The following is a 27,610-nucleotide window of genomic DNA, read 5'->3' as shown; positions in this document are numbered from 1 at the left end:
TCAGAAACAAAGAAAACCTTTCCAAGTCCCGTTGAAATCAAGTTAGTCCAAACAAAGAAAGGGCATGGTGCGCGCAGCTGTTCCCAGCGTAGTCAACAAACACCCCACAGCACAGAAGAAACACCTGCAGTGACCCAGATAGCAGGAGTAAGCTGCAAAGCTCAGAAAGAAGACCTGGTGTGTTAACCTCCTTAAGGAAGCCATTTGTTTTAAGCCTTAAGGAACTCCATTTGTTTTGAATGAGAGCCTTTCGTTTTGTTTTGAGATAAGTACTCAGCATGGCAGGAGCCAAAGCAAGGCTATGCTATAGACTTTCCAGTAATAACGTGGGTTGGGGTTGCTTTCAGAGTCGCCTTCACGGCAGTGCTTTTTGTTTGCTGGGTAACGAGAGAGCTAAGCACCACATGCAGCCAGGCTGGTTCCCACGTGCAGCCCAGGCCAGACTCGAAGGTTGCGCTCTGCACCCCCGACCGAACGGCCTCTCCAGGCCGGACCGGACCACGCAGCACCCCGGGGCGCACAGCCCCGGTCAGGCACACGGGCACACCGCAGGCCCGGCCCGGGCCGCCAGGCTGCCTAGTCCCCTGTAGGAGGCGGCTCCGGACAAGGCCCGGCCCCGAGCCCCGCGGCCGGGCCCGTGACAGGCCCCGGCGCCGCCGCAAGGGAGCGCGATCGGGCCGGGCCTGCGAACGGGGCGCGCCCCGGCAGCGCGCACTGCCATGGCAACGGCGCGCGCCCGCCCAACAGCCACTTCCGCCTCCCGCCGCTCCCCGGGGCCGCCGGCGCAGCGCTGTGGGGCTCGGGGAACCGCGCAGGCGCAGTTCCCCCCCATGCCTGCCTTGGCCCCACCCCTCCACGCAGCCTGCGTGCCGGTGTCACTCATCCGACCTTTCGTCATCCCCGCTGTCCCGCCCCTTCTCCCGGGCGGCGGACCGGAGCGCCGGGGACGGGCGCATGCGCAGCTGGCCGGTTCCCACTGGGCGCCCGCCTTCTCCGCGCGGAGTGGCGGGGCGGCGCGCAGGCGCAGTGAGCGGCGGCGCGGCCCGGGGGGAGGAGGGGGGGCATTTTAACAGTAAACATCCTGCGATTTGAACGGCTGGTTTGGGCGGCAGGAAGGGCTGCGGCCGCCATCTTGTTTGTTTGAGTGAGCGGCTCGGCTCGGCTCGGAGGAGCGGAGCGGGTACCGAGCCCGGCCTCGCCAGCCGCCGCACCAGCCTCCCGCCGCACCGGACCAGGGTAAGGAGCGGCTCCAGCCGTGCTCGCTCCCGGCGGTCGCTCCGGCTCGCTGCCGCCGTCCGAAGGAGCGTGGTGAGGCCGGTCTCAGCCTGGCTCTCGGGGCGCTGCCGGCCTACACGGGCTCGCCTGCCGGCCCCCTGCGGCCGGGCACGGCCGCGCCGGCTGTTCGGCCGAGCCCTCCCGGCGGGGGCAGGCGAGTGGCAGCGGAAGGGGAAGGCCAAGGCCCGCCTCGCAGCCCGGTGCGCGGCGCCGCCTGGGGCTCCCCGGGAGGGGCAGGGCGGCGGGGCCGCCCCGGGACCCTGCGCCGGGGCTGGGGTCGCGGGGCTGGGTGGCTGGGGTGACCTGCGCCGAGGTCGGGCGCAGCGGGGCCCCGTCTGCGGCGGGGCGGCGGCACGGGCAGAGCCCCGGGGGGAGCGCAGTGCGCGGCCAGGGAGGAGGCAGAGGGGGGGGCGTGTGCTCCGTGATAAGAGACGGTCTGTAAGGCTGGAATGGTCACACGCGCGGAAGTGCAGTGACCTCCCCGCTTCCTCGGGGGAGCAGTGTGTTGGGATCTGGTGGCCGGAATAATGTAGCACATCCCCAGCTGTGGTTGGCAAAAGGGAGGGCGTAGCTGCGGGGCTGCTGCAGTCTGGGGAGAGGGAGAAGTGCAAAGTTTCATCTGCCTATCTCTTATTTTCTAATGCAATTTAACTTCTCATTTGGATAAAGCAGACTTGAGTGTTCTTGCAATCCTCACTAGTAATATATGATCTACCTTCTAGGCACTGTGACTGTAGATCTGCAAATAAAAGGCCCCTTTAAAAATGCCTACCTCTTGAAGAATTAAGATCTTACTCTAGCAGTTCCTGTGGACACTCTGATATAAATCTTGCTATAGTTTTTAAGATTTTTCTCTGATCCTGAATGAAAGGCTTCTGTTAAATATAAAACAAATGTTGTGTTTTATCAGTAACGAAGTTTGGGGTCACTGTGACTTATTGGCATGGTACTGTTTCAGTGAAAATGGCTTTTTTTTTAAATGTAAATAGGCACATGGAAGAAAATATTGTCAGTTTGGCGAAGTTATCAGTTAGGCCCACATTGTGTGAATGTGTGCAGTAAGGATACACTTTCATTAATCTCTTCCTCAGTAAAACTCGTTACATCAAAAGTGAGGAAACATCAAAGCATTAGTAGGGCCAGGCTTGCATTTTATTTTGTGAAGGTTCATTTCTAAATATTTGACGATCTGTGAAACTTGGAAACACAAAGCCTGCTGATCTAAAGTTTTAACTAGAGAGGAACTAAGTGTGGTGGGGGAATAAAGGGAGGGGCAAAAAGTTAGTGAGACCTACAATAAACTTAAATTACCACACAATTAAATTAGTCTTATCTTGCTATCGGGCTTGCTGATATCATGGGATTTCCCACAGAAATGAGAATAGCTGCCTCAGTTAATACATGAGTTTAACTTCGTTGAGGCAAAATGTTAGAAAGTTAGTTTTTTACACTTGGGCTCTTTGGGTGAACAGTGTAGAGGAGTAACTGCTGCAAAAGACAGGAGTAACATAAGGAATTCTATTCTCTTATTCAGTTTGTGTACATTCAAGAAGTGTGTTAATACATGGTTTCTGCAAATGTATTTGACTTGGAACCGGAATTGTGCAAAACAGTTGAGATAATCGAGATAGGGCCTAAAATTAAAAATATTCTTTTCCACTGGATGAGTGGACATACTGAATCTAGGGGCAGTTGCAGTATACCTGCTGAGGTTTAGATATGAAAATGGAGTGGGAGGGGTGAGCAGTGTTCATAGGGTTCAATAATCTCAAACTCTGTACAATAATCCTGAGTGATCTGCCTTTTGAATTAGTAACTTTAGTGGGGCGCTGGTTCTAGCAATTGGATTATGTAGGTGTGTAATACATTGTAATTGGAGAAGAGTCAATGCAGTTCCTGTAAAGGAGTGGTGTGTTTTGAGCAATTATAGACCTGGTAGTGCAACCTCAGCCATAGGATTTCAGAAAAAAATGTTGATGGAAAAACCAAGACCTGGAGACAAATTGAAAATGCTGTATACATTTATCATAGGTATGTCAAGTTGGACTAGTTCAATTTCATGTTTTCAATAATTGATTTTGTGGACGTAAGAAATTGAAGTGACTTGTCACTGAACTTCAGTAAAGCTGCAGGTGCCACAAAGAAATATGTTAAAATTCAGAAAAAAGTGAATTAACCAGAGAATTATAAAGGTGGTTGAAGGAAGGGGATGAAATAAGGTGGTGCTGAAAAGAGGCATTGAGCTGTAAGGAGTTATTAGTGGAGTTTGTGAAGACTGGTCCTGTGATGAATTTTTTTTTTACCAGGTGTTTAGTGTACTAATGAAACCTGCTAGTGAGACAACATTAGTAAGTGCCTGCACCAGGAAAGTTTTAGACATGTAAGAAGGACTGTATAGTGAAGGATTATGACTTAAAATTGAAGAACTCAAAGTACAATTGCAGGGTCAGGGTAATCCTTCTGGACTTCTGAAGTCTGGCAGGGCCAACTCGGACTGCTGCAGGTGCACAAGGTGAGCTCACTCTTACCCAGATCACCCGGGGCTGGCTTGGCTTACAAAACAGAAACAGGGACAGCGTAGGAAGAAAATAAGTATGTATGGGGGAACCAGCAGAGAGGGGAGATTAAAGGATAGCATAAGAACAAATGAATTAAAATGATTGGCTGATTTTTAAACTGTAGTGTGGAAGTTGTCTGCTGATCAGTGGATGAATGTGGTTCTGGAGTAGCCTTACAGTAGGAACAAAAGTAGGTGACAATGAAACAAATTGAAGGCTGAACTTAACCTGTGAACTGTGTGTATACATAACCTGACCTAGTAGGGTAACGGGCAAGTGGATTTAATGGGCTAGAGTGAATCATGGCCAAATTAAAATATGGTGAATATTGTATTTATTGTCTGCAGTATTATTGTCAACTGCTAGTTCCTGAAGCTTCTTTCTGAATGTCTTGAAGGATGGGACTCCAGCTACGCAAGAGTGCTTTTCAGAGTTTAGATAGTTAGCCATTCTAATATGCAGCAGGATTTTAAGACTTAATATTTGTGAATTGATGGTTAAGATGAAGTTCATAGGTAGCACCTACCCAATTTTGTTGTTGCTTCTTCAGGAGGATGAATTACCAGATACTCAGATGAGAGAATAAAACACGCAGATTCTGGATCAGACCCTGTGTACTATCTGTATTGTATTAGTTTCACTTTACATGTTTAGTTACTTTGTGTGTAGAATTATTACACTTCTATAGAAAGAAAAATATTAAAAATAAGATTGTGCAATTGTTCAGGACCAATTTAGGCAGAGGAACCTGAGGACAATTGTGGCACATTGAAGCAAATTTGAAGTTACTTAAAATCAAGTTTAAAGTCTTTTTTAAAAGCACAGTTTGGCAAGATCAGGATTTGGTCCCACCTGGTCTTGTGTGAGTACATATTATTTTTGCCTCAGAGCAGTGCAAGCAACATAGAAAAATGAGTAAGTTCTAAGAACAAGTTTTAAGGTCCTGGTTCATATCCAGTCAATTTCAAAAATTAACAGTTATGTTTTACTGTACAAGCTTTTTAAGAGCCATCAGCTACCTTTTTTCTTTTGAGGATTCTTATGAGTTGCATTTGCAGCCAATGACATATGTTTTACGTGTCTGCATGAGCACTCTGCCACTCCAAGAAACTCTTAGTTTTTTTAACATTCATCCCGGTCTTGAATTATGCCAGAAAATCTATTTCTTCTCCTTTTATGCCACTGCATCAGCATATTGCCCTATGAATTAAAGATCAGACAAAAAAGCCTGAAATAAGGAAAAGGATTATCTGAAAATAGAGACAAAAATGTGGAGAAAGTGAGAGCAACCATTGGGGCCTGCTTTAAGTGATTGTGCTGATGCTCGAAACAGCAGCAGCTGAACTGCTGCAGCTCAGAACCGTAAAGGTGGGATTGGTACAGTTGGTGTAATCCAGGTATTACCATGCAGGGCAGAGCATCTGCTGGAATTTGGAAGCGGCAGAGACTTATATTGTGATGGGAAATTAGTGCTTCAGGGAATAGAAGTATTATTGGTTAGTAACAGTTCAGATTAAAACACACTTTAAAACCGTCTGTAGTTTGATTGTCACTGTTTCTCTTCATGTATTTTGCTGTGGCAAGGCTTCATTAATGGATGAAGAGAAACAGACGGGCTCTGTCAGAAGCTAGTTATTTTTGGTGGTTCTTCACTCCAAAAGTTTAAGTACCCTGCACATGGAGTATAATCTTCTCATTAATTTTACAAGAAAGTTTTAGGTTTGATCCACACTCCAGTACTGAGCAGTAGTCAAACCTGGGAAACGCCACAAACACACGTGACCACTTACTGTTTCTGTGCCTTCCCTTGGTGCAATGGTTTTCAGCCTCTATTCTTTGATTTAATTGCTAACGAAGCATATGTTTCAAAACCCATTCACATATGTTAAGCCCCCTTATGGGGAGTACTTTGAGTTGGATTGTCAGTTCTTTTCAAAGACAGAAAGAAGTTAACAATGTGTCTGTTCTTAAAAAAAAAAAAAAAAAAAAGGAAAAGTTGTGAAATCATTAGCCTTGGTGTGATCCGACACCTCAGTTTTTTGGGGAACCTTGCTCCCTCTTAGATGGTTGTTTGTTTTATGCTTGCATTACCCTTGCTATATGGGATTTAAAGTGGTAAGTTGTTTCTGTCTGAGTTGTCCAAGTAGCATGATTCCCATTTAACAGGAATTCTTCAGTATATTTTCAGGGTTACAGTTAACTGTATGTTTGAAGTTTTGTGAAGCCCATGCTATGTATTTGAATGATTGTAAAACATTGGTGAGTAATTGTGCCAAACTCCATGAATCAAAGTACATTCTTTTGCAACTGTTGTTGTAAGTTTTTAGCAGAGTAGTACAAGTGGTTTTGTTAACTGTATGTTTGTGTTTTCCCCTGTCCCTCATACTTAGGGGTAATTTACAGGCCTGCTGTTACCAGAGCAGTGCGTGGTTGTGGTAGCAACTCCAGATACCAAAATGCTGTGCTGCAAAGTTATTATGTCTCTGCATATACAAAAATACTGTGAGGCCTTTGAAAATGCACAAGGGATTGAATTGTCTGCTGCCCTTTGAGACAGCGTGATGTCTTTCAAAAAATACTTGGGTGGGTGGGGGGGAGTAGAATACCTTGCTTTAGATAACTTTTATTGATCAAGGAGACTTCCAAAATTGTTTTGCTGTGCTTCCTAGAAAAGCTTGCTCATGTCCATCTTTGTGCAGTGCTGCCCTTAGCCCCCCCCCCCCCCAATAAAAATGGCATTTTAACTTTTTGTTAATCTGCAGCTTTGTTATGACTCAAAGCTATCAACTTCACTCCTAAGAGTAGTTTTAATCCTTTCTATCTACTGTGTTAACTCGAGCTGAAGCTGAACATGGCTTTTATTTCCTTTAAATCCTCTCTCCACTGTGTCCACTCTTGGTTATGAACAGAATCAGTGGCCAGCCTGTCAATAAGACAGATAAGCTTGATAATCAGTTCTGTTGTCCAAACAACTCTGTTTAATGCAGCTGAAATTCAAAGCTTTCATCATCTTGCATGTTGAACGATACGTAAGAGTGGGTACAAGTGTGGAGTATGGTACCACTACAAAGACAATTTTCCCTATTCTTTATATTCCTTCAATTCCCATTTATTAAAACACACCTTCCCCCCCCCCCCCCCCAAAGGGGGAAAAAAAAATTATTGGCCTTTACTTTCAGAGGTCTACCCCTAGATCTACAATTTTTCATTTGTTATCCAGATATCTAGAGTTTGGCTTTGCTTCCATTGAACCAGTAATGCCAGTGCTTCTTTTTCCCCTATACTTATTTTTCTAGCAGTCACAATTGTGCTCCTCTTTTTTTTTTTTTTTTGTGTGAAGCATACTATATCAACAGCTCTACCCTAGCTGCTTTGAAACTTGTTTCTTTTACCTACAAGTAAATTGATATGGTTTAAGAGTTGGCTTCCTGCGAATCTCTCTCTGGCTGTCATGTTTACCAACGCTTTGTGTTTCCCTGTGTTCCCTATTTGCTTTAAGTTGTGTTGGCATGCATTTGGGAAACGCTGGGGGTTTTTTATGGCTAGAAACTGATGCTCCTGACACTGGCTCTGCCCAGATTAAACTGCCCTGCTTTTACTGTTAGGTTGCTGTGCTTCCTCTGGCAGTTTTTGTGTAGGCATGGAGGAGGTAAAAACTGAAATGCACTTGTTGCATCTCTTCTGTTCTTCTCTTTGTTTCTTTTTCCCTAGTTATGGATATTGCTGGAGAAAAAGCTGTTTGTGGAGAACCTTCCACCTCTTTAAAGCAAACTTTTTGTTTTCTTAACTTGTAGTTGAACTGAATCATATGCTTACCTCATGCATGAACTTGGCATGTTTAGATCATAAGACATCATGCTGTTCTGCTTCCCCGTGGTTTGATATGTTGGCATCTTATCAGCTGTAAGAAGGTAGTTAGTAGATAAGTAGATAAAAGGAAGTCTGTTTTTTTCTGGTGAAGGAGAAAGAAGAAAATGAAATCTTCAGGAAGCTTGGAATAATACAGTCAATTTTCTTACCATTTTTATCAACACTTGAATAAAAAATATGAAGCATGACTAAGAGAATTATGAAATGGAGAGCAGTCTGCTCAGAAATGAAGACATAATTGTACTTTCTGTTTAAGAAAATATGGTGAAGTCTAAAAAGTTTAGGACTATTTTATAATGCTGAATGTTTTACAGAAACAATGTAGAATATATACTGGTATGGTATAGTATAGTAGTAGCTACTGAGTTAAGAGTAGAAAAAAAATGGAAGTGGTAGAAAACTACTGTGGACTGAAAACTGAGGCAAGTTTGTTTGCATTATATGAGTTGGTATCATGACCATGAAGTTTAGTATATTCAAGATATTTTTTTTTTCTTGCAGGATGGTAAACATTTTTAAATTATGTAAATGGTCATTGGTTGCTGTTCTTCCTGCTTTATATTTCCTCTGCAATAAATATATATGCTAGTACATGGCCACCACTTGCAAGTGTTGGTTTCTTAAATGTTTTATACAAATAGTCTGACCTTAATGATTGAAAAGCAAACATGTGCTTTGCTTACTGTGGGTAAGTGGTGTGTTTAAAAGGATGTTCCTCATAAAAATATTTTCTAGAAAAAAAATAAATTTGCCTTTCTCTTCACAGGTTTGCACTTTGTTTTAGACATCCGGGACCATGTTCTATGCCCACTTTGTCCTGAGCAAGCGTGGGCCGCTGGCCAAAATCTGGCTGGCGGCCCACTGGGATAAGAAGCTAACCAAAGCCCATGTTTTTGAATGTAATCTGGAGAGCAGCGTGGAGAGTATCATTTCACCAAAGGTATCTATTTTACACTGATGTAATGTTATCTTGTAGTGAAAAGAAATTGTGTGTACAGATGGTAGTTACTATTTGGGTCACTGAAACAAATAAAATTCTGATTGTTGCTATTTTAAAGGGTGGAAAGGTCTGTCCAGATGTGAAATACTCTATTGCCTCTTTGATTCTAAAGAGTATTTTCTTGTCAATTTTCTAATGTTAAAGTATCATGCAATTTAGTTACAAAATGTTTTGCTTTGTATAAATGGAAGACTTGTATCTTGATGTACCATGCATCATTTAGAAGCAATGTTTGGAAGAGAGGAAAGCCTAGGCTTTCTAAGAAGTAACTTTTAAAGGCCTTATGACAGTCTTTCAGTGCTGTTGTTACTGGGAGCTGTAGAAATAATACTCAAGATATTCTTGGTTATGCTTGTGACTTAAGTTCAAAGCATGCTTCTGCTTAGCTACAGCAAAAAGATCTGAAGTATTGGGATAGCTTGTAATGTTACTGGTTACATGAGGATAGTTTTCCATATAATAAAAATAACTACACGGTAGTGTAAAAGCCTTGCTTTTGAAGCTTTTAGTCTCTGGTTTTCTGAGAAGTGAATAGATAGCAACAAAACTGTGAAAGAACATAACACTCCTGGATGGCTATTGTGAAACCAGAGGAAATTTTGAGGAACTTGGGGTTTTAAATGTTTTTTTTTTTTTTTTTTTTTCCCCTCTACTACTCATGAAAATGAAATTTTCCATTTAAGAACTAGTGGATTGATACGGTTGTGACTTTTGTCACTTAACAGATGTCTGAATGTCTAATAAGAAAAGCAACTATTTGAAAAAGAAGGAAAACTTATTTTTATCTTTTCTTTTGGTTGAGACAAATATAACAGTGTTTCTATAATGCTACTCTGGATTTTGGAAGAAGCTAAGTATAAGCAAAAAATGTGTAGTACAATCACAGAGATACTTACTATTCCAGAACAGTGATTTGCTTCAGTGTCAGCTCTGGAAGGATTTAGAAAGAAGATAATGTTCATGGACTCACTAGTGAGCTGCAGCATTCTTTTAGAAAAAGAAGAAATTGACAGGCGCTCTTTCATATATTTAGCTTTCATCAGCTGGAATATTCGAAAGACATTGTATGTAATAAAAATTTTGAATTCTTAGAGTTTGAGGTTAAATCCTGTATGGCTTAATCTTTCTGAGAGACAATTACTCCATGTACCCTTCAGGACAAGTCTCATGCTCTTTCAGACTAAAGTACTTAAGAGTCCTTCCTTGGAATTTTTTTATCAGTTTTCTGTTCCCACAGCAGATGCTTGATTACATAGTAAAGCAATGAGGTTAAAGAGGAAAGGAACTTAAACTTGTTTTAATGTGGCAGTGCTTGTTTATGGACACCCCACATCTTCCACTATTTCTCTCTGATTTTCTCCTTAACTGCAGGACAGAATATGGAGAGGTAACAAATAACAGTTTTTAACCAAATTTTACTTAACTAAATTGTAATTTATGGCTGTCCATATTTTAGTGTTTTTCACTTTTTTCACAATTAAAGTAAGAAAGATGTCAGAAAAAGATGTGGTAAAATGGGTTTTGTCTTGTCATCTTTTTTTTTTACTAGACAGAGCAGTGTTTGGGAATTCCTGGAGTGAGCTGCTGTTAATTTACTGATATTTGCTAAGTCATCCATAAATAATATGTAGAGTATCATCTTGAACTGTAGACTTTGCGTTCTTTCTTTCTTCATTTTTCTGCTGATTTTTATACTTGTTTTGGATATTTGGTGTTACTGAAAAACTCATGCGAAGCTGACAAATTTCATTAAAGGAAAAAAGTAAGGCTACATCTAATTCACTGATTGTGCAATATGTTTTTAGGTGAAGATGGCACTTCGAACCTCAGGACATCTCTTGCTAGGCGTTGTTAGAATCTACCACAGGAAAGCAAAATATCTTCTTGCAGACTGTAATGAGGCTTTCATTAAAATTAAGATGGCTTTTCGTCCAGGTATCTGTCTTTAACCACTCTCTGAAAAGTTATGTTGTTATATAATGATATTTATTAAGAAGGCATACAATTATACCTTCTTATCTCTGTGGAAGAATTACATAAAGTTATACACGATTATAGGAGACATTATTTTCTTTAGTGCAGCTTCAGGCTGGCTGTGTGACTGAGTTGTATGCTGAAAAACATCTTTTAATTGAATTCTGAATGAAAACTTTTCCTATTAGTGCTGATTCAGTAAAATCTCAGTTATTATTTTGGCTGCTGTTGGTGTATGATGTTAAATGGAAATATATGCTGCATGGTTTTTACCTTCTGTCACAAGTCTGAAAAAGGCCAGTTGCATGTACTGAATAGAAGCACAGAAGGGAGCTTGTTTCCATCAAGGGTAAAGATTGCCTTGCCATGAGTTACAAAAGAAACATAGAAGTAAGCTGGGTTTTTTTACCACTTTCACATTTTAGTTTCTGGAAATAATGTGAACTGTAATGTGTGCCACAAAGATATTTTCCCTTTTGTATGTGCGACACATAACTTGCCCCTCTATTGTTGCTTACTCCAAGACTTTCTGTAAAGATGAGGAGCCATATTAATACCTGAAATAACTTTCCATCCAGCAATGAATTACTTGGCTTACACACAATTGATAGTTTTCTTTAATTCTGGCCTAGGAAACTTTTTTCCAACTGGAGTGTAGTTGTGGCAGTGATGCTGCTAGATACTCACAGCTGCTGAATCCTATTTTACCTTTTTAAGTTTGAGTGTAATAGATTTAAAAGCTGAACTTAAGGAAGACTTTTTTTTTTTTTTTAAAAGGCCACTCTTGAAAGCCAGTGCAACAGGAAATTTGAGAAAAGTTAAGGTATATAATGCTTTTATCTTCATTTCCTGATCTTCATGTTGTGATTCAGGAATTGAACTTCATGTAGCTTTCAGTGACAGTTTGTTAACTGTTGCCAACTTTTTGTTTACTCTTGCATTTAACTTCCTCAGGTGATGAGAACACATAAATTTGTCTAACTTCACAAGGCAATCTGTTTTCCCAGTTTTCCCGCTCCCAACAGAGTGCATGTAGAAGATGAAGCGCCTTAAAACAAGATTTATGAAAAGTGGCATGCTGACCTGAAACAAGTTGAGGCACTTGTCTTCTCAGTTTATCAGCTTTGTGGCTTAGGCATTGTCTTGATCCTGTCTGCTCTGAGAATTGTTTACATGTTTTATTTTAAGCAGCCAACAGGTAAAAATATTGGATAGCCCTGAAAGGATGGACTAGGTTTCTTTATTCCTAGCCAAGTACCAAAATGGGTAAACTACAGACTCATGCTTGTTCCTGGTCTCTCTGGACAGTGGTTCTTTGATTATCCATTGCGGAGGGGAACACAGTGGGCAGAGTGTTTCTGAAGTATCTGTACCTCAGAATTGCCTGTGTTGTGTGGGTCAGAAGGCAGAACATAGAGCTCAAATCTTCTGCAAATTACAGAAGGAATTGAACCTGCGTTTCCCATGCACTTTCAAGTGTCCTGACCTCTAAGCCTTTGAGTAAAAGAGAGGCACCAGCTACTGGCACTGTTTTTGTGTGATGCCTAATCTGATAGTCATACTCGGAGAATGCCCACTGAATAACAGATTAAGCATCTCAGGAGGATAAGAAAAGGTATGTACGTGGTTTATGTAATCCAGCTCTTTTAAATGCAGAAGCCTAAGAGTTTCTGTGGCCCAAGTAGAGTCAGTACTGTGCTGGGACTTTCAGAGCTAATTGAACTGACTAAATGACCAGTAGCAAAGTAGTCATACTGTGTTGCCACTGCTTCACCCAAGCCAGGCTGCCATGACTAACATTATCTAAGGTTTCTTCATAGGTGTCTAGCATCGGTTCAATCCAACAATTTAAAGACAAGAAGCTCATGCTGAGAGAACAATGCTGAAGGCACAGGGAAAAATGCTGTCCTTGTAAGGAATGGGAACTCATGTCTGATTGTTCTTCTCTGCAGGGGTTGTCGATTTGCCTGAGGAAAACAGAGAGGCTGCTTACAATGCTATTACCTTACCTGAGGAATTTCATGATTTTGACCAACCACTTCCTGATCTAGAGTAAGCTTGGTTTGTTTTTTTTTATTTCCATGCAAATGATGATTGGTTTTAGTTGAGGGGAGAACCTGGTTTTAAACAGCAAACTCATTGCTGAATTAAAAAAAAGTCTGTAGGTAACCTGTATTCTTAAGTCTTTTAATATACCAAGCAAGTATGCAATCATCTTTGTATTGATTTTAAGTTCATAGTAGCATGTCATTTTAACCGAAGTTAAAGCTGTCCTTACAGAAGCTTTTGAAAAACTTAGATGTGTATTATCAGTTTATTTTTTCTTTTGTGCAAGGCACTCCTACATCACATATGTTCTCATGTTAGACAAGATTAGTTTTATGGAAATGTCCTCGTTGACCTTCAAGTGGCACTTTTAATTCTTAAAACTTTTTAATACTAATAGATGACTTTTTTAAACATAATAACAAGTATACAGCTTGAATAGTTCTTGATCTTTAAAAAATTGATGTTACCCTTTTGGATTATCCATAATGGAATTTTTGGGATACAGTTCGCTTTACTTAGTGTTCTATTTGGTTTATATTCAAATTAAAGTATATACTAATGTGAAACTACGTAAAAATTCTGCGTTATTCTAAGAAATGTACCATAACACACCACAGAGTGTTAACTTGCTACTGTTACTAGATACACTTTTTGATAAGTTATATTACTAGATTTCGAATTTGAAGGAGGGGAAGTCTGTTCTTATTGATTTGGCCTTTAAAATTAGTGACCCAACATAGCAAGGAGTAAGAGAGGTTACTGATACATTTCCTGGAAGCTAATGCAATTTGAGTGACAGGGTTTAACCATGAATGTTCTTACTGTTTTAAGTAGTGTTTTCTACTCTGTATTTACCATCAGTTTTTTCATTAATTGACTTAAATGTATAGTGTACTTTTTAGGAATTGATTTCACATTTATCTAAGCAGGCTTTATTTGTGGGGTGTTTTTTTTGTTGTTTTGTTTTTTGTTTTTTTTTTTTTTTTTTAATGGAGATTTTTAATAATTGCCTTCTGTTTGTTTAAGTGATATTGATGTGGCCCAGCAGTTCAGTTTGAACCAGAGTAGAGTGGAAGAAATTACAATGAGAGAAGAAGTAGGCAACATCAGTATCCTCCAGGATAATGACTTTGGTAAAAATCTCATTTATTATTATGTGTTACTAAGGTAGTTTTGGTAACTGTAAAGTTACTGTTTTGCAATTACTATGGAATTCCCGCTGAGTACAAAACAAATTAGATCAAACATGCTGTGTTTCCATACATTTAATTTTTAGTTTGGACATGTCAGTTTTTCCAAAAAGCCTGTCCTCTAGTATTTGGCAAGCTTCTAGCTGCCTATATAAAGCTGAAGAATATTCAGTCAGGTTAATTAGTGAAATACTATGTCAATTATAATAATCACACCATGTTTTGAAAATTCAAGTCACCCATTTCTAAAGCTGAAGCAGTCAGTGGTGACTATTTACTTCTTTCAGTATCTTTTCAAGGACAGCGTTCTGAGATCTGAATCAAAGCCTGAAGACAGTTGTATTTGAATATCTGGTTTCCAGAGTACAATAATGTAATCCATAATTTAGTAATCTTTTTGAAAGTATAATCTAAGTGTTGATGGTGGTGTTGATTTGGTATTGGTTTGCTCTCTGTGTGTGAAGCCCAACCTCGAGGTATAAGGTACAATTTTTTTAAATTCCTTGGAATTCTTTGGTTTCAGTGCAGCCAAAATTTAGTAGGATCTTGCTAAAATCGGTTCAAATAAGTATAATAAAATGCTTTGAAGAGGAGATGGGTATTTTTATAATTGTTTGAACAGTATTTTCACTATGGTATTGCTGGGCGTAATTCCTTACACCTTGTCATTAACTCTGCAATTAAGATAACTTGAAATGAAGTTTGGTCTTACATTTGGGCCTTTGCTGATTGATTAGCTATGTCTCTTGCATCTTGGTTCTTCGGCATTTATAGCAATGAAATCGTATTCTTGCAGGTGACTTTGGTATGGATGATCGTGAGATGATGAGAGAAGGTAGTGCATTTGAGGATGACATGCTAGTGAGCACTAGTGCTTCCAATCTCCTACTGGAACCTGAACAGAGCACCAGTCACCTCAATGAGAAATCTAATCACCTGGAATATGAAGACCAATACAAAGATGATAATTTTGGAGAAGGAAATGATGGTGGAATATTGGGTATGTTTGAGAAATTTGTTTTTCCTCTGTCCTACCTTCTGCCTCAATAATTAGTTCTTGGGGAGGACAGGGGGAGGTTGTTTCCTTTGTTGCCAAGGTACCTTTCTAAGTTATGCCTTCAGCAGTGGAATTCTGTTTTGTGAGTGCTACAGCAATATAGATGACATGTAGCATCTTAACTGTTGGCATATTTCAAAGGAAGTAAAAATAAATCATCCAGATTTTTTTCCATTCTATATGTAACGTTCTTTAGAGAAAAATCAATATGGAACTCTCTTTTGACTCCTTCCAAGGGTTTAATATTTTGAGAATTGTATTAAGTGCTGCTCTGTGCAGTACTTAGAAACCTAGTAAGATGCAAATATGTGGCAAGTGTATTGTAGTAAAGGATATCTGTAAGCTCAAAATTTGAGCTTAAATGCACCTTGAAAAAGCACTCCTAATTGCTTTTGTGGCAGCACTGAAAGTATAGGTTTCTCTAACCTTTGCACTATCTTTGTCTGTGTTGTCATAAATTTGTCTGTACTTTATAAATCTGTCTATGCTTGTTTCATGAATTTGTGGATGCAAAACTGATTCTTTCATGTGGTTGTTTCAGATGACAAACTTCTCAGTAATAATGATGGTGGTATTTTTGATGACCCACCTGCACTCTCAGAAAGTGGAGTAATGATGCCAGAGCAACCTCCGCACGATGATATGGATGATGATGATAATGTATCAAGTGAGTATGATCCAGGGCTAGATCTAGAATTACTTGTTTTCATCTAATTTAATTGGGATTCTAATTCCTTAAAAGCATGTTGAGCTCAAAAGTGTGAAATGTGGTAAACCACTTTAAAGTGTGGAGGAGGGAATGGGAAGGGTAGCACAGTTTCTTGATGTTTTGACATAGTGCAAGATACTTGTTCTAATTGGCAGTGGGTGGACCAGACAGCCCGGACTCGGTAGATCCAGTTGAGCCGTTACCAACTATGACTGATCAGACAACACTTGTTCCCAATGAAGAGGAAGCTTTTGCTCTGGAGCCTATTGACATAACCGGTGAGTACACTATTTGGGAATATTTTACTTGGGTCATCAGAGACCACCTTAGCTTGATGGAGTGGAAATGAATGTGTAGCACTGCTGCTGGCTCTACTTCTCAGCTGGAAGAGAAACCAGGGAGCAAGTGCTGAATTCCTTTTATTCTAACGGTAGCCTTCCAGTACTTTCCAGGTAGGTAGCTTGCATTGGTGGTCTTGAAGGGTACTAGTTCATAGTTTCTGCAGTCAGTACAGTAGTATACTGTAGCTTTTGATAAACATGCTAGTTAAAATACAATGAGTTGGAATAGAACTCATCATGTCTTTAATTCTAATACAGTATCTGTAGTGCAGCACAGTTCTCGATATACTATGTTTGATGGCCAGGAGTGACTGTTTACATTGAGAATGGGTGCTCTTCCAGTGATGCATAGCTTTAATGAATTGCTGAATTCGGGAGACGCATCTTTATACTTGAAGTTCTACTAAAGAGTGAAATTCCTTGTCTTTTTCTCTAATGCAAGATACTTTCTTATTTTACCTGGTAATGTATTTGGCTCATTATAAACAGATCCCTGCTTTATTAACAAAAAAAAAAAAAAGATCTGGAAAAAATGTAGTTTGTCCTGTGTTTTCAGACTGAACTCCAGGCCCTGGTTTACTGCTTGGCCAATTAAAAAGCCCTAGCACTGCCCTCTGGCGGCAAGCTAGCAACAGAGGTCCTAGCTCATCAGCTGGGACCAGCAAAGACAGCGTTTGCCAGAGCTTCAGGGTCTGCCGCAGAGTGCCAGGCTGTAAGCAATTTACAGTAGAATCATTCTAGAGCAGGATGAGAGGTACAGGTAAGATAACCACCCACATTAACACTGCCAAAGCTCAGATAGGGCTTAGGGGAAAAACTTGGTGTGGTATTTTGACTCTTTGGTCAGAGGGACCTTACATCTCAGGGGTTTGCTCCTGAAGAACACCAGTCTTACAAGCAAGCCATGAGGGAGGGAGGCATGTGAAGCTGAGGACATTGAGGCTTAGGTAGATTCAGTAGAACTACGAGTATACACAGAATAATTTAGGTTATGGGACAACATTTGTAGTGTTTGACCTTTCATAGTGCTTATAGCTTTACATTCCTTCTCCCAAAGCTAACGTTGCCTTAGGTTCTTGAGGCAGCTTTATACATGGGCAAATAAGACCTATAGAGAACCTGCAAGATTATTCTGCAGTGTGGTATCTGTTTGAGCTAACCTTCATTACTTGCTAAAAATCTCAACAGTCAAGGAAACCAAAGCAAAGAGGAAGAGAAAGCTGATTGTGGACAGTGTGAAAGAACTGGATAGCAAGACTATTCGAGCCCAATTAAGTGACTACTCTGATATTGTTACTACTTTGGACTTGGCACCTCCTACTAAGAAACTGATGATGTGGAAAGAAACTGGTGGAGTTGAAAAGCTTTTCTCTCTGCCTGCACAGCCTTTGTGGAATAACAGGCTACTGAAGGTAATGTTTTTGTGCAGGTTCATTTCTAAATGGACTATATTCAGGATTGTGCCTCATATATAGTAAACATCAGCATATGAATAGTAATATAGTGATAGCAGTGTTCATAATTTAAAAAAAAAAAACTCATTAAAACAACTAAGATAACACCAATGCATAAAATATTTATCAGGTACAGAAATAAATGATTTCTTTCTTTAATGTTACTACTGTTGGAGAGGAGCTTAAAAAATGGAAAAGGAAGATGGCCCATAATTACTTAATCTGAAATGAAATTAAGGACACTGAGAACTACAGTAGTGAATAATGTAACCTTTCCCCTGTAGCTCTTTACTCGTTGTCTTACACCCCTGGTACCAGAAGACCTAAGAAAGAGGAGGAAAGGTGGAGAAGCTGACAACCTTGATGAGTTCCTTAAAGACTTTGAAAACCCAGAGGTTCCCAGAGAGGAGCAGCAACAACAGCAGCAGCAACGAGATGTCATTGGTTTGTATCTTGCCAAAGATGCTCTGCTTTCCCTCAGAGCTTCTTTTTCTCTTTTGTTTGTGCTTTATATTAAGTGACCAAAGATTATGAATTAAGCAAAGAGCTTTGTAATGGTTGTTTAGTTTGATATACAGTCTGTGACTTAAAATAGCTTTTTTTTCCTAGAAGTAGAAGACATTTAGGGATTCAGTTTGATCCAGTGGATTAAGTGGGTATTGAATTGGGTTGTATGCACATCTGTACCCATTCTATTTAAGTTACTGCAAAAGCTATGCAGGCTGTTAAGACTGCTCAATTCTAAATTAATAGCAGATTGGACTTAGTAATGTAATTTGAAACTGTACCAAAGTATCTAAAACTGGGTTTGTTGTGGAATATAGATGAACCTATTCTGGAAGAACCAAGTCGTTTACAAGAATCAATGATGGAAGGCAGCAGAACCAACCTGGATGAATCTGTTATGCCACCCCCACCACCTCAGACAGGTGTTAAACGCAAACTGCAGCAAGTAGAACCAGAGCCAGTGTTACCTGTGAGTAAGACTTTGTTTGTTCGGGAGAATGAGAAGTGGGTAGTGTCTTTGAGCAGGCAGTGACACAGATTTGAGGCACTACCTTTCTGTGGTGTTGTGAGATATGCTGGAGTAGTATCACTGTCTTTGTCCCTGGGTAGTCTTTATGGTGTTTTTCTTAAGTGGAAAGCTTACTGAAACATCTAAAACGCATGTAGGATAAAGAAATGGCACTGTTTTCTCCAGAAAAAGTCTTCAAGGAGTAAAGTGTATTTCTTACAAAGCTACCAAGTTCTTCTTGGCAAGTGTATGTGAAGTGTTCTTCTTGGCAAATGTATATAGCTTGCACTGAGGAAGAAAGGATTGTGCTAGCTGCACAAACTTCCTTTTTAAGATAATCCTAGTATTCCAGGGTTAAGAGTTCAAAGAAAAACTTTGATCTTCAGGAAAGATTTCCTAGTTGAGTTATGAATAGACTTGGAAACTAGCTCATATCTACCTCTTCTGTAAAAGCTGTGATGCAGTGTGAAAGGAAACCACCTTTGTGAAGAGGAAAGGAAATGGCCAAAATGAAAGGTGTATTCTTTTTCTGAATGCTTACCTCATGAGAACAGTCCTGGTTTATGCTGTCTTTCTCATATTTGTGCATTTTTAACCCCATTTTTCACATGTTGCTTGGCTAACAGGTTGTGCACTGTAGAATGAGACTGTTAGATGTTACATTATCTTATTAAAAAGGGTGGCAGCTGCTGCTCCTCTCGGCCATGTCATTGGGTGAAATTAGCATTGACTGTACTTTGTGCTGAAGTCAATGCTGTTGGTGTGTGTCAGGAATTCTTTGATCACGCCAACCAGATCAGGCCTCTAGCAACACACCTGCAGAGATACCTGCTGTACGACTCTAAAACAGAAGTTATTTGGAGCTATTTTAGAATGTATGTGTAGAAACAGTTTCAGGTGTCAAGGTAACTTTACTGGCAAACACTTAACTGTGTATAGGTTGAGGGGGAGAATACTATATATTAATTTTAATAAAACTGACTACCTAAATCCTCTTAGGACGAAAATCCAGAAAAGCCGTTTGATATAAATATCTTCTGAGAATGATACTTGAGCACCAGAGTCACTCATACATTTTTGGAAACTGTACAAAGTACCTACTTTTTAATTCCTTCATGCTTGCATTGCAAAGAACAACATTTTGATATTTTGAAGATGTCTTGTTCCAGTGAGTTAAAGTGTGTTCATGTAGCACTGCATCTGGTTACGTGGGATTTTAAAGTTGCGTGTGCTGATCCAAGAAATGAGATCAGTAGTTTGGATGGTGGACTAAGTGAAGTTTATTGGAAAGACTTTTTCCTTACAGTCGTATCATAATTTCTGGTTTGAGTAGAATCTAAAGGATTAAAAATACATGTATGGACAGCAAAACAAAATTAATTACTTCTCATTTTTAAAAAATGAAAAATGCTGACAAATGGCTAAGATTAGAGACTTGGATTTTGTGAAACTGGTTTGTAGCATCAGCATTCTATTGTAAAAGCACTGATAAAATGATGCTATCAGTATAACTGTATTTTGTACTCTTAAAGCATCCACCATCACAACAGCTGGAAATACCACCTGTAGAAATGCCTCCAGAGGAGCCCCAAAACATCTGCCAGCTAATACCAGAGCTAGAACTTCTGCCAGAAAAAGAGAAGGAGAAGGAAAAGGAGAAAGAGGAGGAGGAAGAAGAGGAGGTAAGAACTCTATGTAGGAAGAGTTTGTGTTCCCCAGCGCTGTTTGACTTTGGATTCATTAAATGGCTTAAGAAATAAATCTTCAGCCCGTACTTGGGAAATGATAACCTTTGGAAATGTAGATTTTAAAATTATTCCATGACCATTTTATATCATTATTCCATTTTATAAATTGCATATACATTCTGCTTTGAATTAGAGGGTTTTCCTGTTCTCACACATGGTTGGATTAAACCACTCTGTTTATGATGCCTTATACAAGAAGTTTTGAACGTAATTTTATGGTTCCATTTTAAATAGTTCACGCCACTTAATAAAAGTAGATTTTTTTTCTAAGAAAACCATCCATGTCCTAAAATGTGATAACTGAAGTTGTTTTGTAGCTACGATATTTACTATTCTGTGGATATCAAACTAAACATCATTGCTTCTTTTTATTTTACACCCAAAATGCATAATATTAAATTAGTTTAAGAACTGTTTTATTGTTGGAAAAAGAATGTATCTGGACACGTGAAGTTTTCTTCTGTAACAAGTCACAAGTACAAAGAAACGTGAATTCCTTTAGTCAATTACTTTAGTCAAGCTGATTTTCCTAGCAATGTAAAAAGCTGTTAGAATAGAATATTTTCAGTTGGAAGGGACTTACAATGATCATCTAGTCCAACTGCCTGACCACTTCAGGATGTTGCTCGACACAGAGAAATGTTACTTCAAAAGCAGTGCAATGAAGAGGAAGAAATACATGCTGACTTAATTTTGAGGGGAAAAAAAAAATTGGCCAAACAGTTTTTCTGCACAGTTTGATGTTCTTGAGTTAAGGCTGGGAAAAAAGCAGATACTGCTTGCATGTGTCGCTTTCATGGTAACTTTTAATTGCTGATTTGAAAGAAAGTTCTTATTTTAAAAGCCATATATAACACATCTTCCATAAACAAGTACTGTTCTGTGTAGGTGAGTGCTTCGTAGGACATGGGCAGCTGAGTCGTTACAGCCGGCCTTTGCAGCTTTTAGCAACAACCTATTTTCCTTTTCAGCGGTTCTGTTTCCACAGTGAAATGAGAACATGTCTGTGTTTATTAACATTTGCAAAATAAAAGCATTGTTGATACTGTGTTCAGTACTAGCAATCCTAGATTAAAGTGTCTCTTCTCATTCAGCTGTCATGGCTGAACTTCTGTTTTACTAATTGTCAGCATAACATTTTGAGGTATAATCATAGTGGCAGGCAACCTTACTATGGTATATCAGCTTACATGTGTGTCTTCTGTCCCACTTCCTGGCTCTCCTAGATGTATCCTGTGACTCAAGTTGTCTAAACCTTCTGGGTTGATGAAAAGAAAAAGCTGCAGTGATATCTAGAAATACCTCTTTCATTTCATAATTCAGTGGATGAAAAGATTATTGTTTTGTAAATGTGTGAATTCTCACTGCTTGCAGGAAGAAGATGGCACAGGGGGTGATCAGGATCAAGAAGAAAGGAGATGGAACAAGAGGACTCAACAAATGCTTCATGGACTTCAGGTACACATGATAATTTGCTTTCTCTTAAAGTAGCTTTTGAGTGTGCCCCCTGACACTTTTGCCCTGACTTAAGAGGTTAAGAGCGAGCTTTCTTTGCAGTAGATGTTACAGACTTAAAATATCAGTTCTGTCTTAGAGGGGAAAAAAATGCTTGTAATTGATTAAATCATAATATAATTGTCACTTTACTTCAAATGTTCTTTGGAAAAAAAATTTTCACTTACGTGTTTTTTTCAGCCTTTATGTCTACGCTTGGTGTGCAAGTAAGACTCCCAGAAATTCAAATTTTAAAATAATTGGGTTTGATTGTGTTTTTAATGAAAAAAGGTGCATTGTTTAGCACCTCTGACTTTGTACTATGTGACCCTAGGCAAACCCCATCATGGTCTAGGGAAAAAACATTTTACAGGATGTTTACTCCCAGCTAGGCTAGTTTGAAAACTTCCATGCTATGATAAGCTGAATGTATAACAACTGTGGGAATCTGACCTTGGCTGAGGTGCAGCATTACTTTTCAGCATGTGGCTTCAGTCTGCGCAGACAGATAATCTTTAGGATGGATTCTTGCTTGCTAGAACTGAAGAGCTTTTTTCTGATAAGATAATTGAACACCCCTAGTATACATTTGAACCTAAGTGCAAACTGCTGTCCGTTTGCATATAGGTCTCTGTGTAGTTCATGTATTCTTGGACTACCTTTGCCTTTCAGTCTAGTTTGCGGTTCCTACCCCTTTGTTCCCTTAAACATTTTGGCAGCTCCTGAGATTCCACTGTCACTGAAGTGTTTCAGTTCCATCTCTCTAAGCTGTGGTTTTTTTGTTTTGTTTTGGTTTTTTTTTTCAAAGTCATCCTTTTTTGTGAAATTAATAGGGTCCATCTCTGCTGATAAAAGCTCGTTGTCATTATTGTATTTCTGAACTTACAGTATAGTGGACTAGGGAGGGGATGCTGCTGGGTTTTCAGTAAACGGCAATTTAGTAGTATTTCGCATTCTATTAAGTTTCTCAAAAGTATGATATAATCAAGCAAAAGCTTTACACTTCTGGAAAATGTTACTGGAGTTATATCATAAGAATTACTTGCTTATATCTCTAAACGATGAAACCTTAATTTTAAACTAAATAGCCTTTATGACTAAAGGCTATTTACACTTAAATACACCTAAATACACTTAAATTTAGTTCAGATTATATTGTAAACTGATGTGATTTAAGTAGTTCTTTTGCACACCTGCAAGAATTCTGCTAGTTTAAGATTGTTTTAAACTGTTGTTGTGGTTTAACCCTGGTAATCAGTTCAGCCCCACACAGCTGCTCACTCACTTCCCTCCCCCCCCCAGTGGGATAAGGGAGAGAATCAGAAGGGTAAAAGCAAGAAAACTTGTGGGTTGAGATAAAGACAGTTTAATAGGTAAAGTAAAAGCTATATGCGCAAGCAAAGCAAAATAAGGAATTCATTCACTACTTCTCAACAGCAGGCAAGACATTTAGCCATTTCCAGGAAAGTAGGGCTTCATTACACATAATGGTTACTTGGGAAGACAAATGCCATAACCCCAAATGCATGCACACACCCCTCTTCTTCCCCCAGCTTTTACTGCTGAGCATGATGTCCTATGGTATGGAATATCCCTTTGGTCAGTTGGGGTCAGCAGTCTCAGCTGTGTGCCCTCCCAACTTGTCCACCCCCAGCCTACTTGCTCCAAAACAAAAACATCTGCTCCCATCCAAAAGATGGCACCATATGAGCTGCTGTGAAGAAAATTAACTCTGTCCCAGCCCAAACCAGTACAACCATTGCTTAAAAGTAATTTTTAAAGTATACAGATGTTTAATCGGTAATGTGTAATGTTTTCTTCTCTGAATGTTTCATCGCAATTTCTGAAAAGAGCTTTTTTTTCAAGTCTTTCTTCCATGTGCCCAAAAGAGCATCACACTGGATGGCTGAAACATTAAGTCTGTAATGAGATTCGGAGTTAAGATCTGTTTAATATAAAGTAATTTAGTTTGGCCAGCCTAATATCTTTTCATCTAGTAGATATTCCAGAGCAGACTGTTCTGTTTTAAATTGAAGACATCAGTTGTTGTTCTAGCCAGCAAACAGATGTATTTTCCTGAATTTTTTTTATATTCTGGCCAAGACTTTGAAAAAATGTAAGCGACTTTGGGTACTTAGTTTCAAACAGAGGAGTTTTAGAAATAAACAGGCTTTCACCTTGGGAAAATCATGCATCTTTTAAAGAACCTTAGCTCTTGAAATTTTGTTTTAAACAATAGGTCATGATTATTTTTGGAGTTATTTTTATTTTGAAAATAAAAAAGGATTTTTTATTCCTATTTAAAAATATTTGTCCTGTAGTCAAAAAAGACTGGCTAGCTGTTGGTGCAGAAAGAAAATTTTGTGCTGTACTACAGTGTTTCTACAATAAGTTGCACAGATTCAAGATTGATTTTTTGCACATCTCTGGGAAGCCTGCTTGGTTTCATTTAGATAAGATCCATATAGAAACTTTCATGTACGTGTTGTAATGTCCTCATCCAATGTCCAGTCCTTCCCAATCCCTCACAGTGTCCTGGGGGTGACAACAAACAGAATCGTGCCAGCAGATATTCTTGTTTGTATGTAATTCTCTATTTAATTTGTGGTATTGATGTTTGTGTTTTTCAGAGAGCTCTTGCTAAGACTGGAGCGGAATCTATCAGTTTGCTTGAGCTGTGCAGAAATACGAATAGAAAACAAGCAGCTGCAAAATTCTACAGTTTCCTGGTACTTAAGAAACAGCAAGCTATAGAGCTGACACAGGAGGAGCCTTACAGTGACATCATTGCAACACCTGGTCCCAGATTTCATATTATTTGAATGGTTAGATACAGCAGAGCTAGTGTCCGTTTCACTAGTGCGTACATGTATTGCCCCATCTGTAGGGCCCACAAGATCATTGCAGAAAATTTAGATTTTATTGTCTGTATAAAGTCTTTGGTTTTCTTTTGGGGTTATTTTGGTTTTTGTATTTTAAATTTACCACTTAAATTTTTAGTGAAACTGCTGGGGTGGGTGACTTGAGTTCCAACTGCAGAAACCAGACAGCTCAAGGACCCAGACGAAGATTGTTTTAACAACTCAGAGCAGATTTGTGCAATATTGGTGCATGTAATGTTGAGTATCAATGAAAATGTCTTACGATAATTTGACTAGTTGATTCAATAGTGACACTTTTAACCTATACAAGTAAACCTGAATGGCCAACCTATTGTCTGATTAAAAACTTTGCCAAACTCGTCTAAAATGTTCGGTCTGCTTCTCATAGTAGTGGGTTTTTTTCCCCTTCCCTAGACCTTTGTGCATACCGTGGGTCTCTTAAAGCTGCCAATATGAAAGGTAGTGCCTGATATGTCAGCTTGCTTTGTCACTGCATTTTTGCAGTCAGATTTTTGTAGCCCTTGATGCTAAGGGGAAACGGGTGTCTGTGGAGAGCACTTCCTCTGCGTGATACTATAGCATACATGAAAGGACGGAACATGTGTTAAGCATTTTAGACGAAACATTCCTTTTCACTTATCACCTCATTATGGTCCACTACTGATAATGGCTAATTACTGTTAATAAGCATCAAATAAAAACTCTAGTCATTTCATTTAAACCTTTAAGATATCAAAATGCTTTAGGTTTCTTAGAGCTGTATATAAACTCCAGACTTTTTAAAACAGACTTCTAGATTGTAAATTATCTGATTTTTATTAAGCAGGCATATGAAGATAAGAATAAGAGAAGTTGAACAGATTGCCTTTGTAAAGATGCTAAATTCAGATACCACCTGTACTGAAAGGGCAACAAACTTGAATATACAGTACAAATGGGCACAGTTCCACTTAATTATGTAGTGTATTAATGGCTCTTTGGATATATTTATGGTTTTAGTATCAATTTTTCCAATAATGCCCACTCCTGTCTTCAAAACATTTTATCAGTTTTGCAAAAGTCCCATTTGATTTTACTTACAGTGAATGAAGCTTTACTGTTAGACCTGGTAGCACCAGAAATTATGTGAATATGTTGATTATGGAAACCTGTCTTAACTTTTTTTTAGGGCAAAATTATTCACACTGAAGGTTCTGGTTTTAATGTTGGCACTTTTGTGAAATAATTTTGGGACTATGAAATTTCAGTGTATACTCAACTGTAAAATTATGTGAATGTTTAAAAAAAATCTGAGACTACATGATGACCATGTTTTAATAATCCTTGAAAAAGTTAATTGTATAAAGTTACTGCAGCTTTATTTTCAACATGATGTGCCTGTAAAACCATGATTTTCCCCTTTGTAAAAAGAGACATTGTAGATAACTTGAATGTTTAATTATAGAAAAGGTCATTAGTTTCTTGTTACACATTTTTAGTCTGTTTTTGTTGCTTTTCAAGGTTAATATTCTTGAAAATAGTTGATGCTGTTATGTATAACTTTTCTAATAAAAGTTGTGTTATAAGCTGTTATGTATTAGCTCTGTATCTTGTTTGAACACCTTTCACTTATGTAGTAGGGACCTAGCATTTACAGATTGCTTGTGTTGGTATTAGGAGTGGAAGTGTAACGATTTAGCTCTTTGAGAGATTTAAAGCTTGAATATGTAAATAGATTTCTTGCCATTAGGAAGGAAGAGTTATTTTACTGGCCGTACTGTGGTTTTGTTCAAGCATTCTATGCTAGGAATGTCTGTGCGGAAAATTAGGGGAGACTGTCTATAAAATGTGATTCATCTCCATGCCAGTCCCTTCTGACTGCCAGAATATATCCAGCTTGAATTCTGTTAGCTCTACTGTTCCCTTCTAGAATTGCCTCTGCGTGTGGGTATGTCAGTGCTTCTGAAGTTACATGCTCCTGGTAGATCCAGACACTTGGATCCAAGCCGGTAGAAGCAGTGCATCTCCCATGGAGTCACTCGGGTTACCTGCAGAGCTTGTACAGAGCCTGGGGTAACACATTCTCTTCGACATGGGCTGTCTCTGGAAGTTGGAGAACCAGCCTGGATCCAATAAGCTGACTTAATCTGGGCCCCACACAAAAGTGACTCTCCTGCTTTCGAGCTGCCTGCAGAAGCAGTTGGGCGGATTTTGTTGTGCTGTAACTCTTGCGGGATGCAGGCTGGCCTGCGTTGAGCTAGCCTGAGTGTGTGCGTATGCGTACAGCTTGCCTGCACCAGAAATGACGACTTGATTTTTCATTCCTTTGGTTAAAGCTCTGTAAGGGAGAGAAGTATGGGGACTCAGGTACTCGGACTACAATGAAAGGTAGCTTTTCTGCCTTTTTCTTCTCTTATATCAATAATCTAGGCCTTTTTATCATCGGTTTTGCTCATTGTTACACCACTGTGATCAGCACTCATGACAAGCTGTATACTCCTGATGACACTCAATATAATCTGAGGCAGTGAATGCAAGCTCTGCTTTATAACGTACAGGATTTGTTACTAGTTTTGAACATGGCCTGCAAGCCGTACTGACAGGCTTACATTTCTTGAAGAGCAGGCTTCACGGTAGTACACTGATGAGCTGTTGAATAAGGTCTAAGGAATGGTCATAGACAAAGCATTTGCTCTCTATTTCTCCTATATTTACAAGAAGTGTATTTCCCTACTCATGTTGTGCAGACAGATGACGAGATGCAGAAAGGCTAGCTGTTGCACAGCATTTCTTCTGTTTTCCCTATGACTGCTGTTCTTTACAAAGACATTGGAGTACTTAAAAGTACAGCATCTGCATTTTATTATAGTTCCTCTTCAAACAAAATGTCTAAATGGTTTTAAAGGAATTAACCATAACCATTCAGTTAGCTTTTACTAGATAAGAAGCCATTTTGCTAGCAGTGCAGTGAGTAACACCATCTACTTTTCAGAAACGAATCTTCTTGTGAGGGAT

At 39.4% G+C, this 27,610-nt stretch overlaps 1 protein-coding gene across 1 annotated transcript; it reads left to right on the top strand.

The window, feature by feature from the left end:
* The first annotated feature begins 1,078 nt into the window (after positions 1-1,078).
* RAD21 (RAD21 cohesin complex component) lies at positions 1,079-26,188 on the top strand. The gene is made up of 14 exons (XM_075495169.1): positions 1,079-1,236; positions 8,470-8,643; positions 10,509-10,638; positions 12,630-12,729; positions 13,753-13,859; positions 14,713-14,916; positions 15,515-15,640; positions 15,838-15,960; positions 17,212-17,435; positions 17,762-17,921; positions 18,302-18,453; positions 20,025-20,174; positions 21,615-21,698; positions 24,365-26,188. The coding sequence occupies exons 2-14, from the start codon at positions 8,500-8,502 to the stop codon at positions 24,554-24,556; spliced, it is 1,896 nt and encodes a 631-aa protein (XP_075351284.1). The 5' UTR covers positions 1,079-1,236; positions 8,470-8,499; the 3' UTR covers positions 24,557-26,188.
* The last annotated feature ends 1,422 nt before the right edge of the window (positions 26,189-27,610 follow it).

Source organism: Mycteria americana, chromosome 2 (genome assembly GCF_035582795.1).
Source record: "Mycteria americana isolate JAX WOST 10 ecotype Jacksonville Zoo and Gardens chromosome 2, USCA_MyAme_1.0, whole genome shotgun sequence".
Taxonomy (NCBI): domain Eukaryota; kingdom Metazoa; phylum Chordata; class Aves; order Ciconiiformes; family Ciconiidae; genus Mycteria; species Mycteria americana.
The sequence above is the reverse complement of the archived record's forward strand: the minus strand, read 5'-3'. Positions and strand labels throughout refer to the sequence as shown.

What these genes read in the sequence shown, in the direction of transcription:
- RAD21 (XM_075495169.1), top strand. Translation starts at nt 8,500, where the DNA reads ATGTTCTATGCCCACTTTGTCCTGAGCAAGCGTGGGCCGCTGGCCAAA. An exon ending in TAAGATGGCTTTTCGTCCAG is followed by an intron (nt 10,639 to 12,629) that starts GTATCTGTCTTT and finishes TCTTCTCTGCAG; the next exon opens with GGGTTGTCGATTTGCCTGAG. An exon ending in AACCAGAGCCAGTGTTACCT is followed by an intron (nt 18,454 to 20,024) that starts GTGAGTAAGACT and finishes GTACTCTTAAAG; the next exon opens with CATCCACCATCACAACAGCT.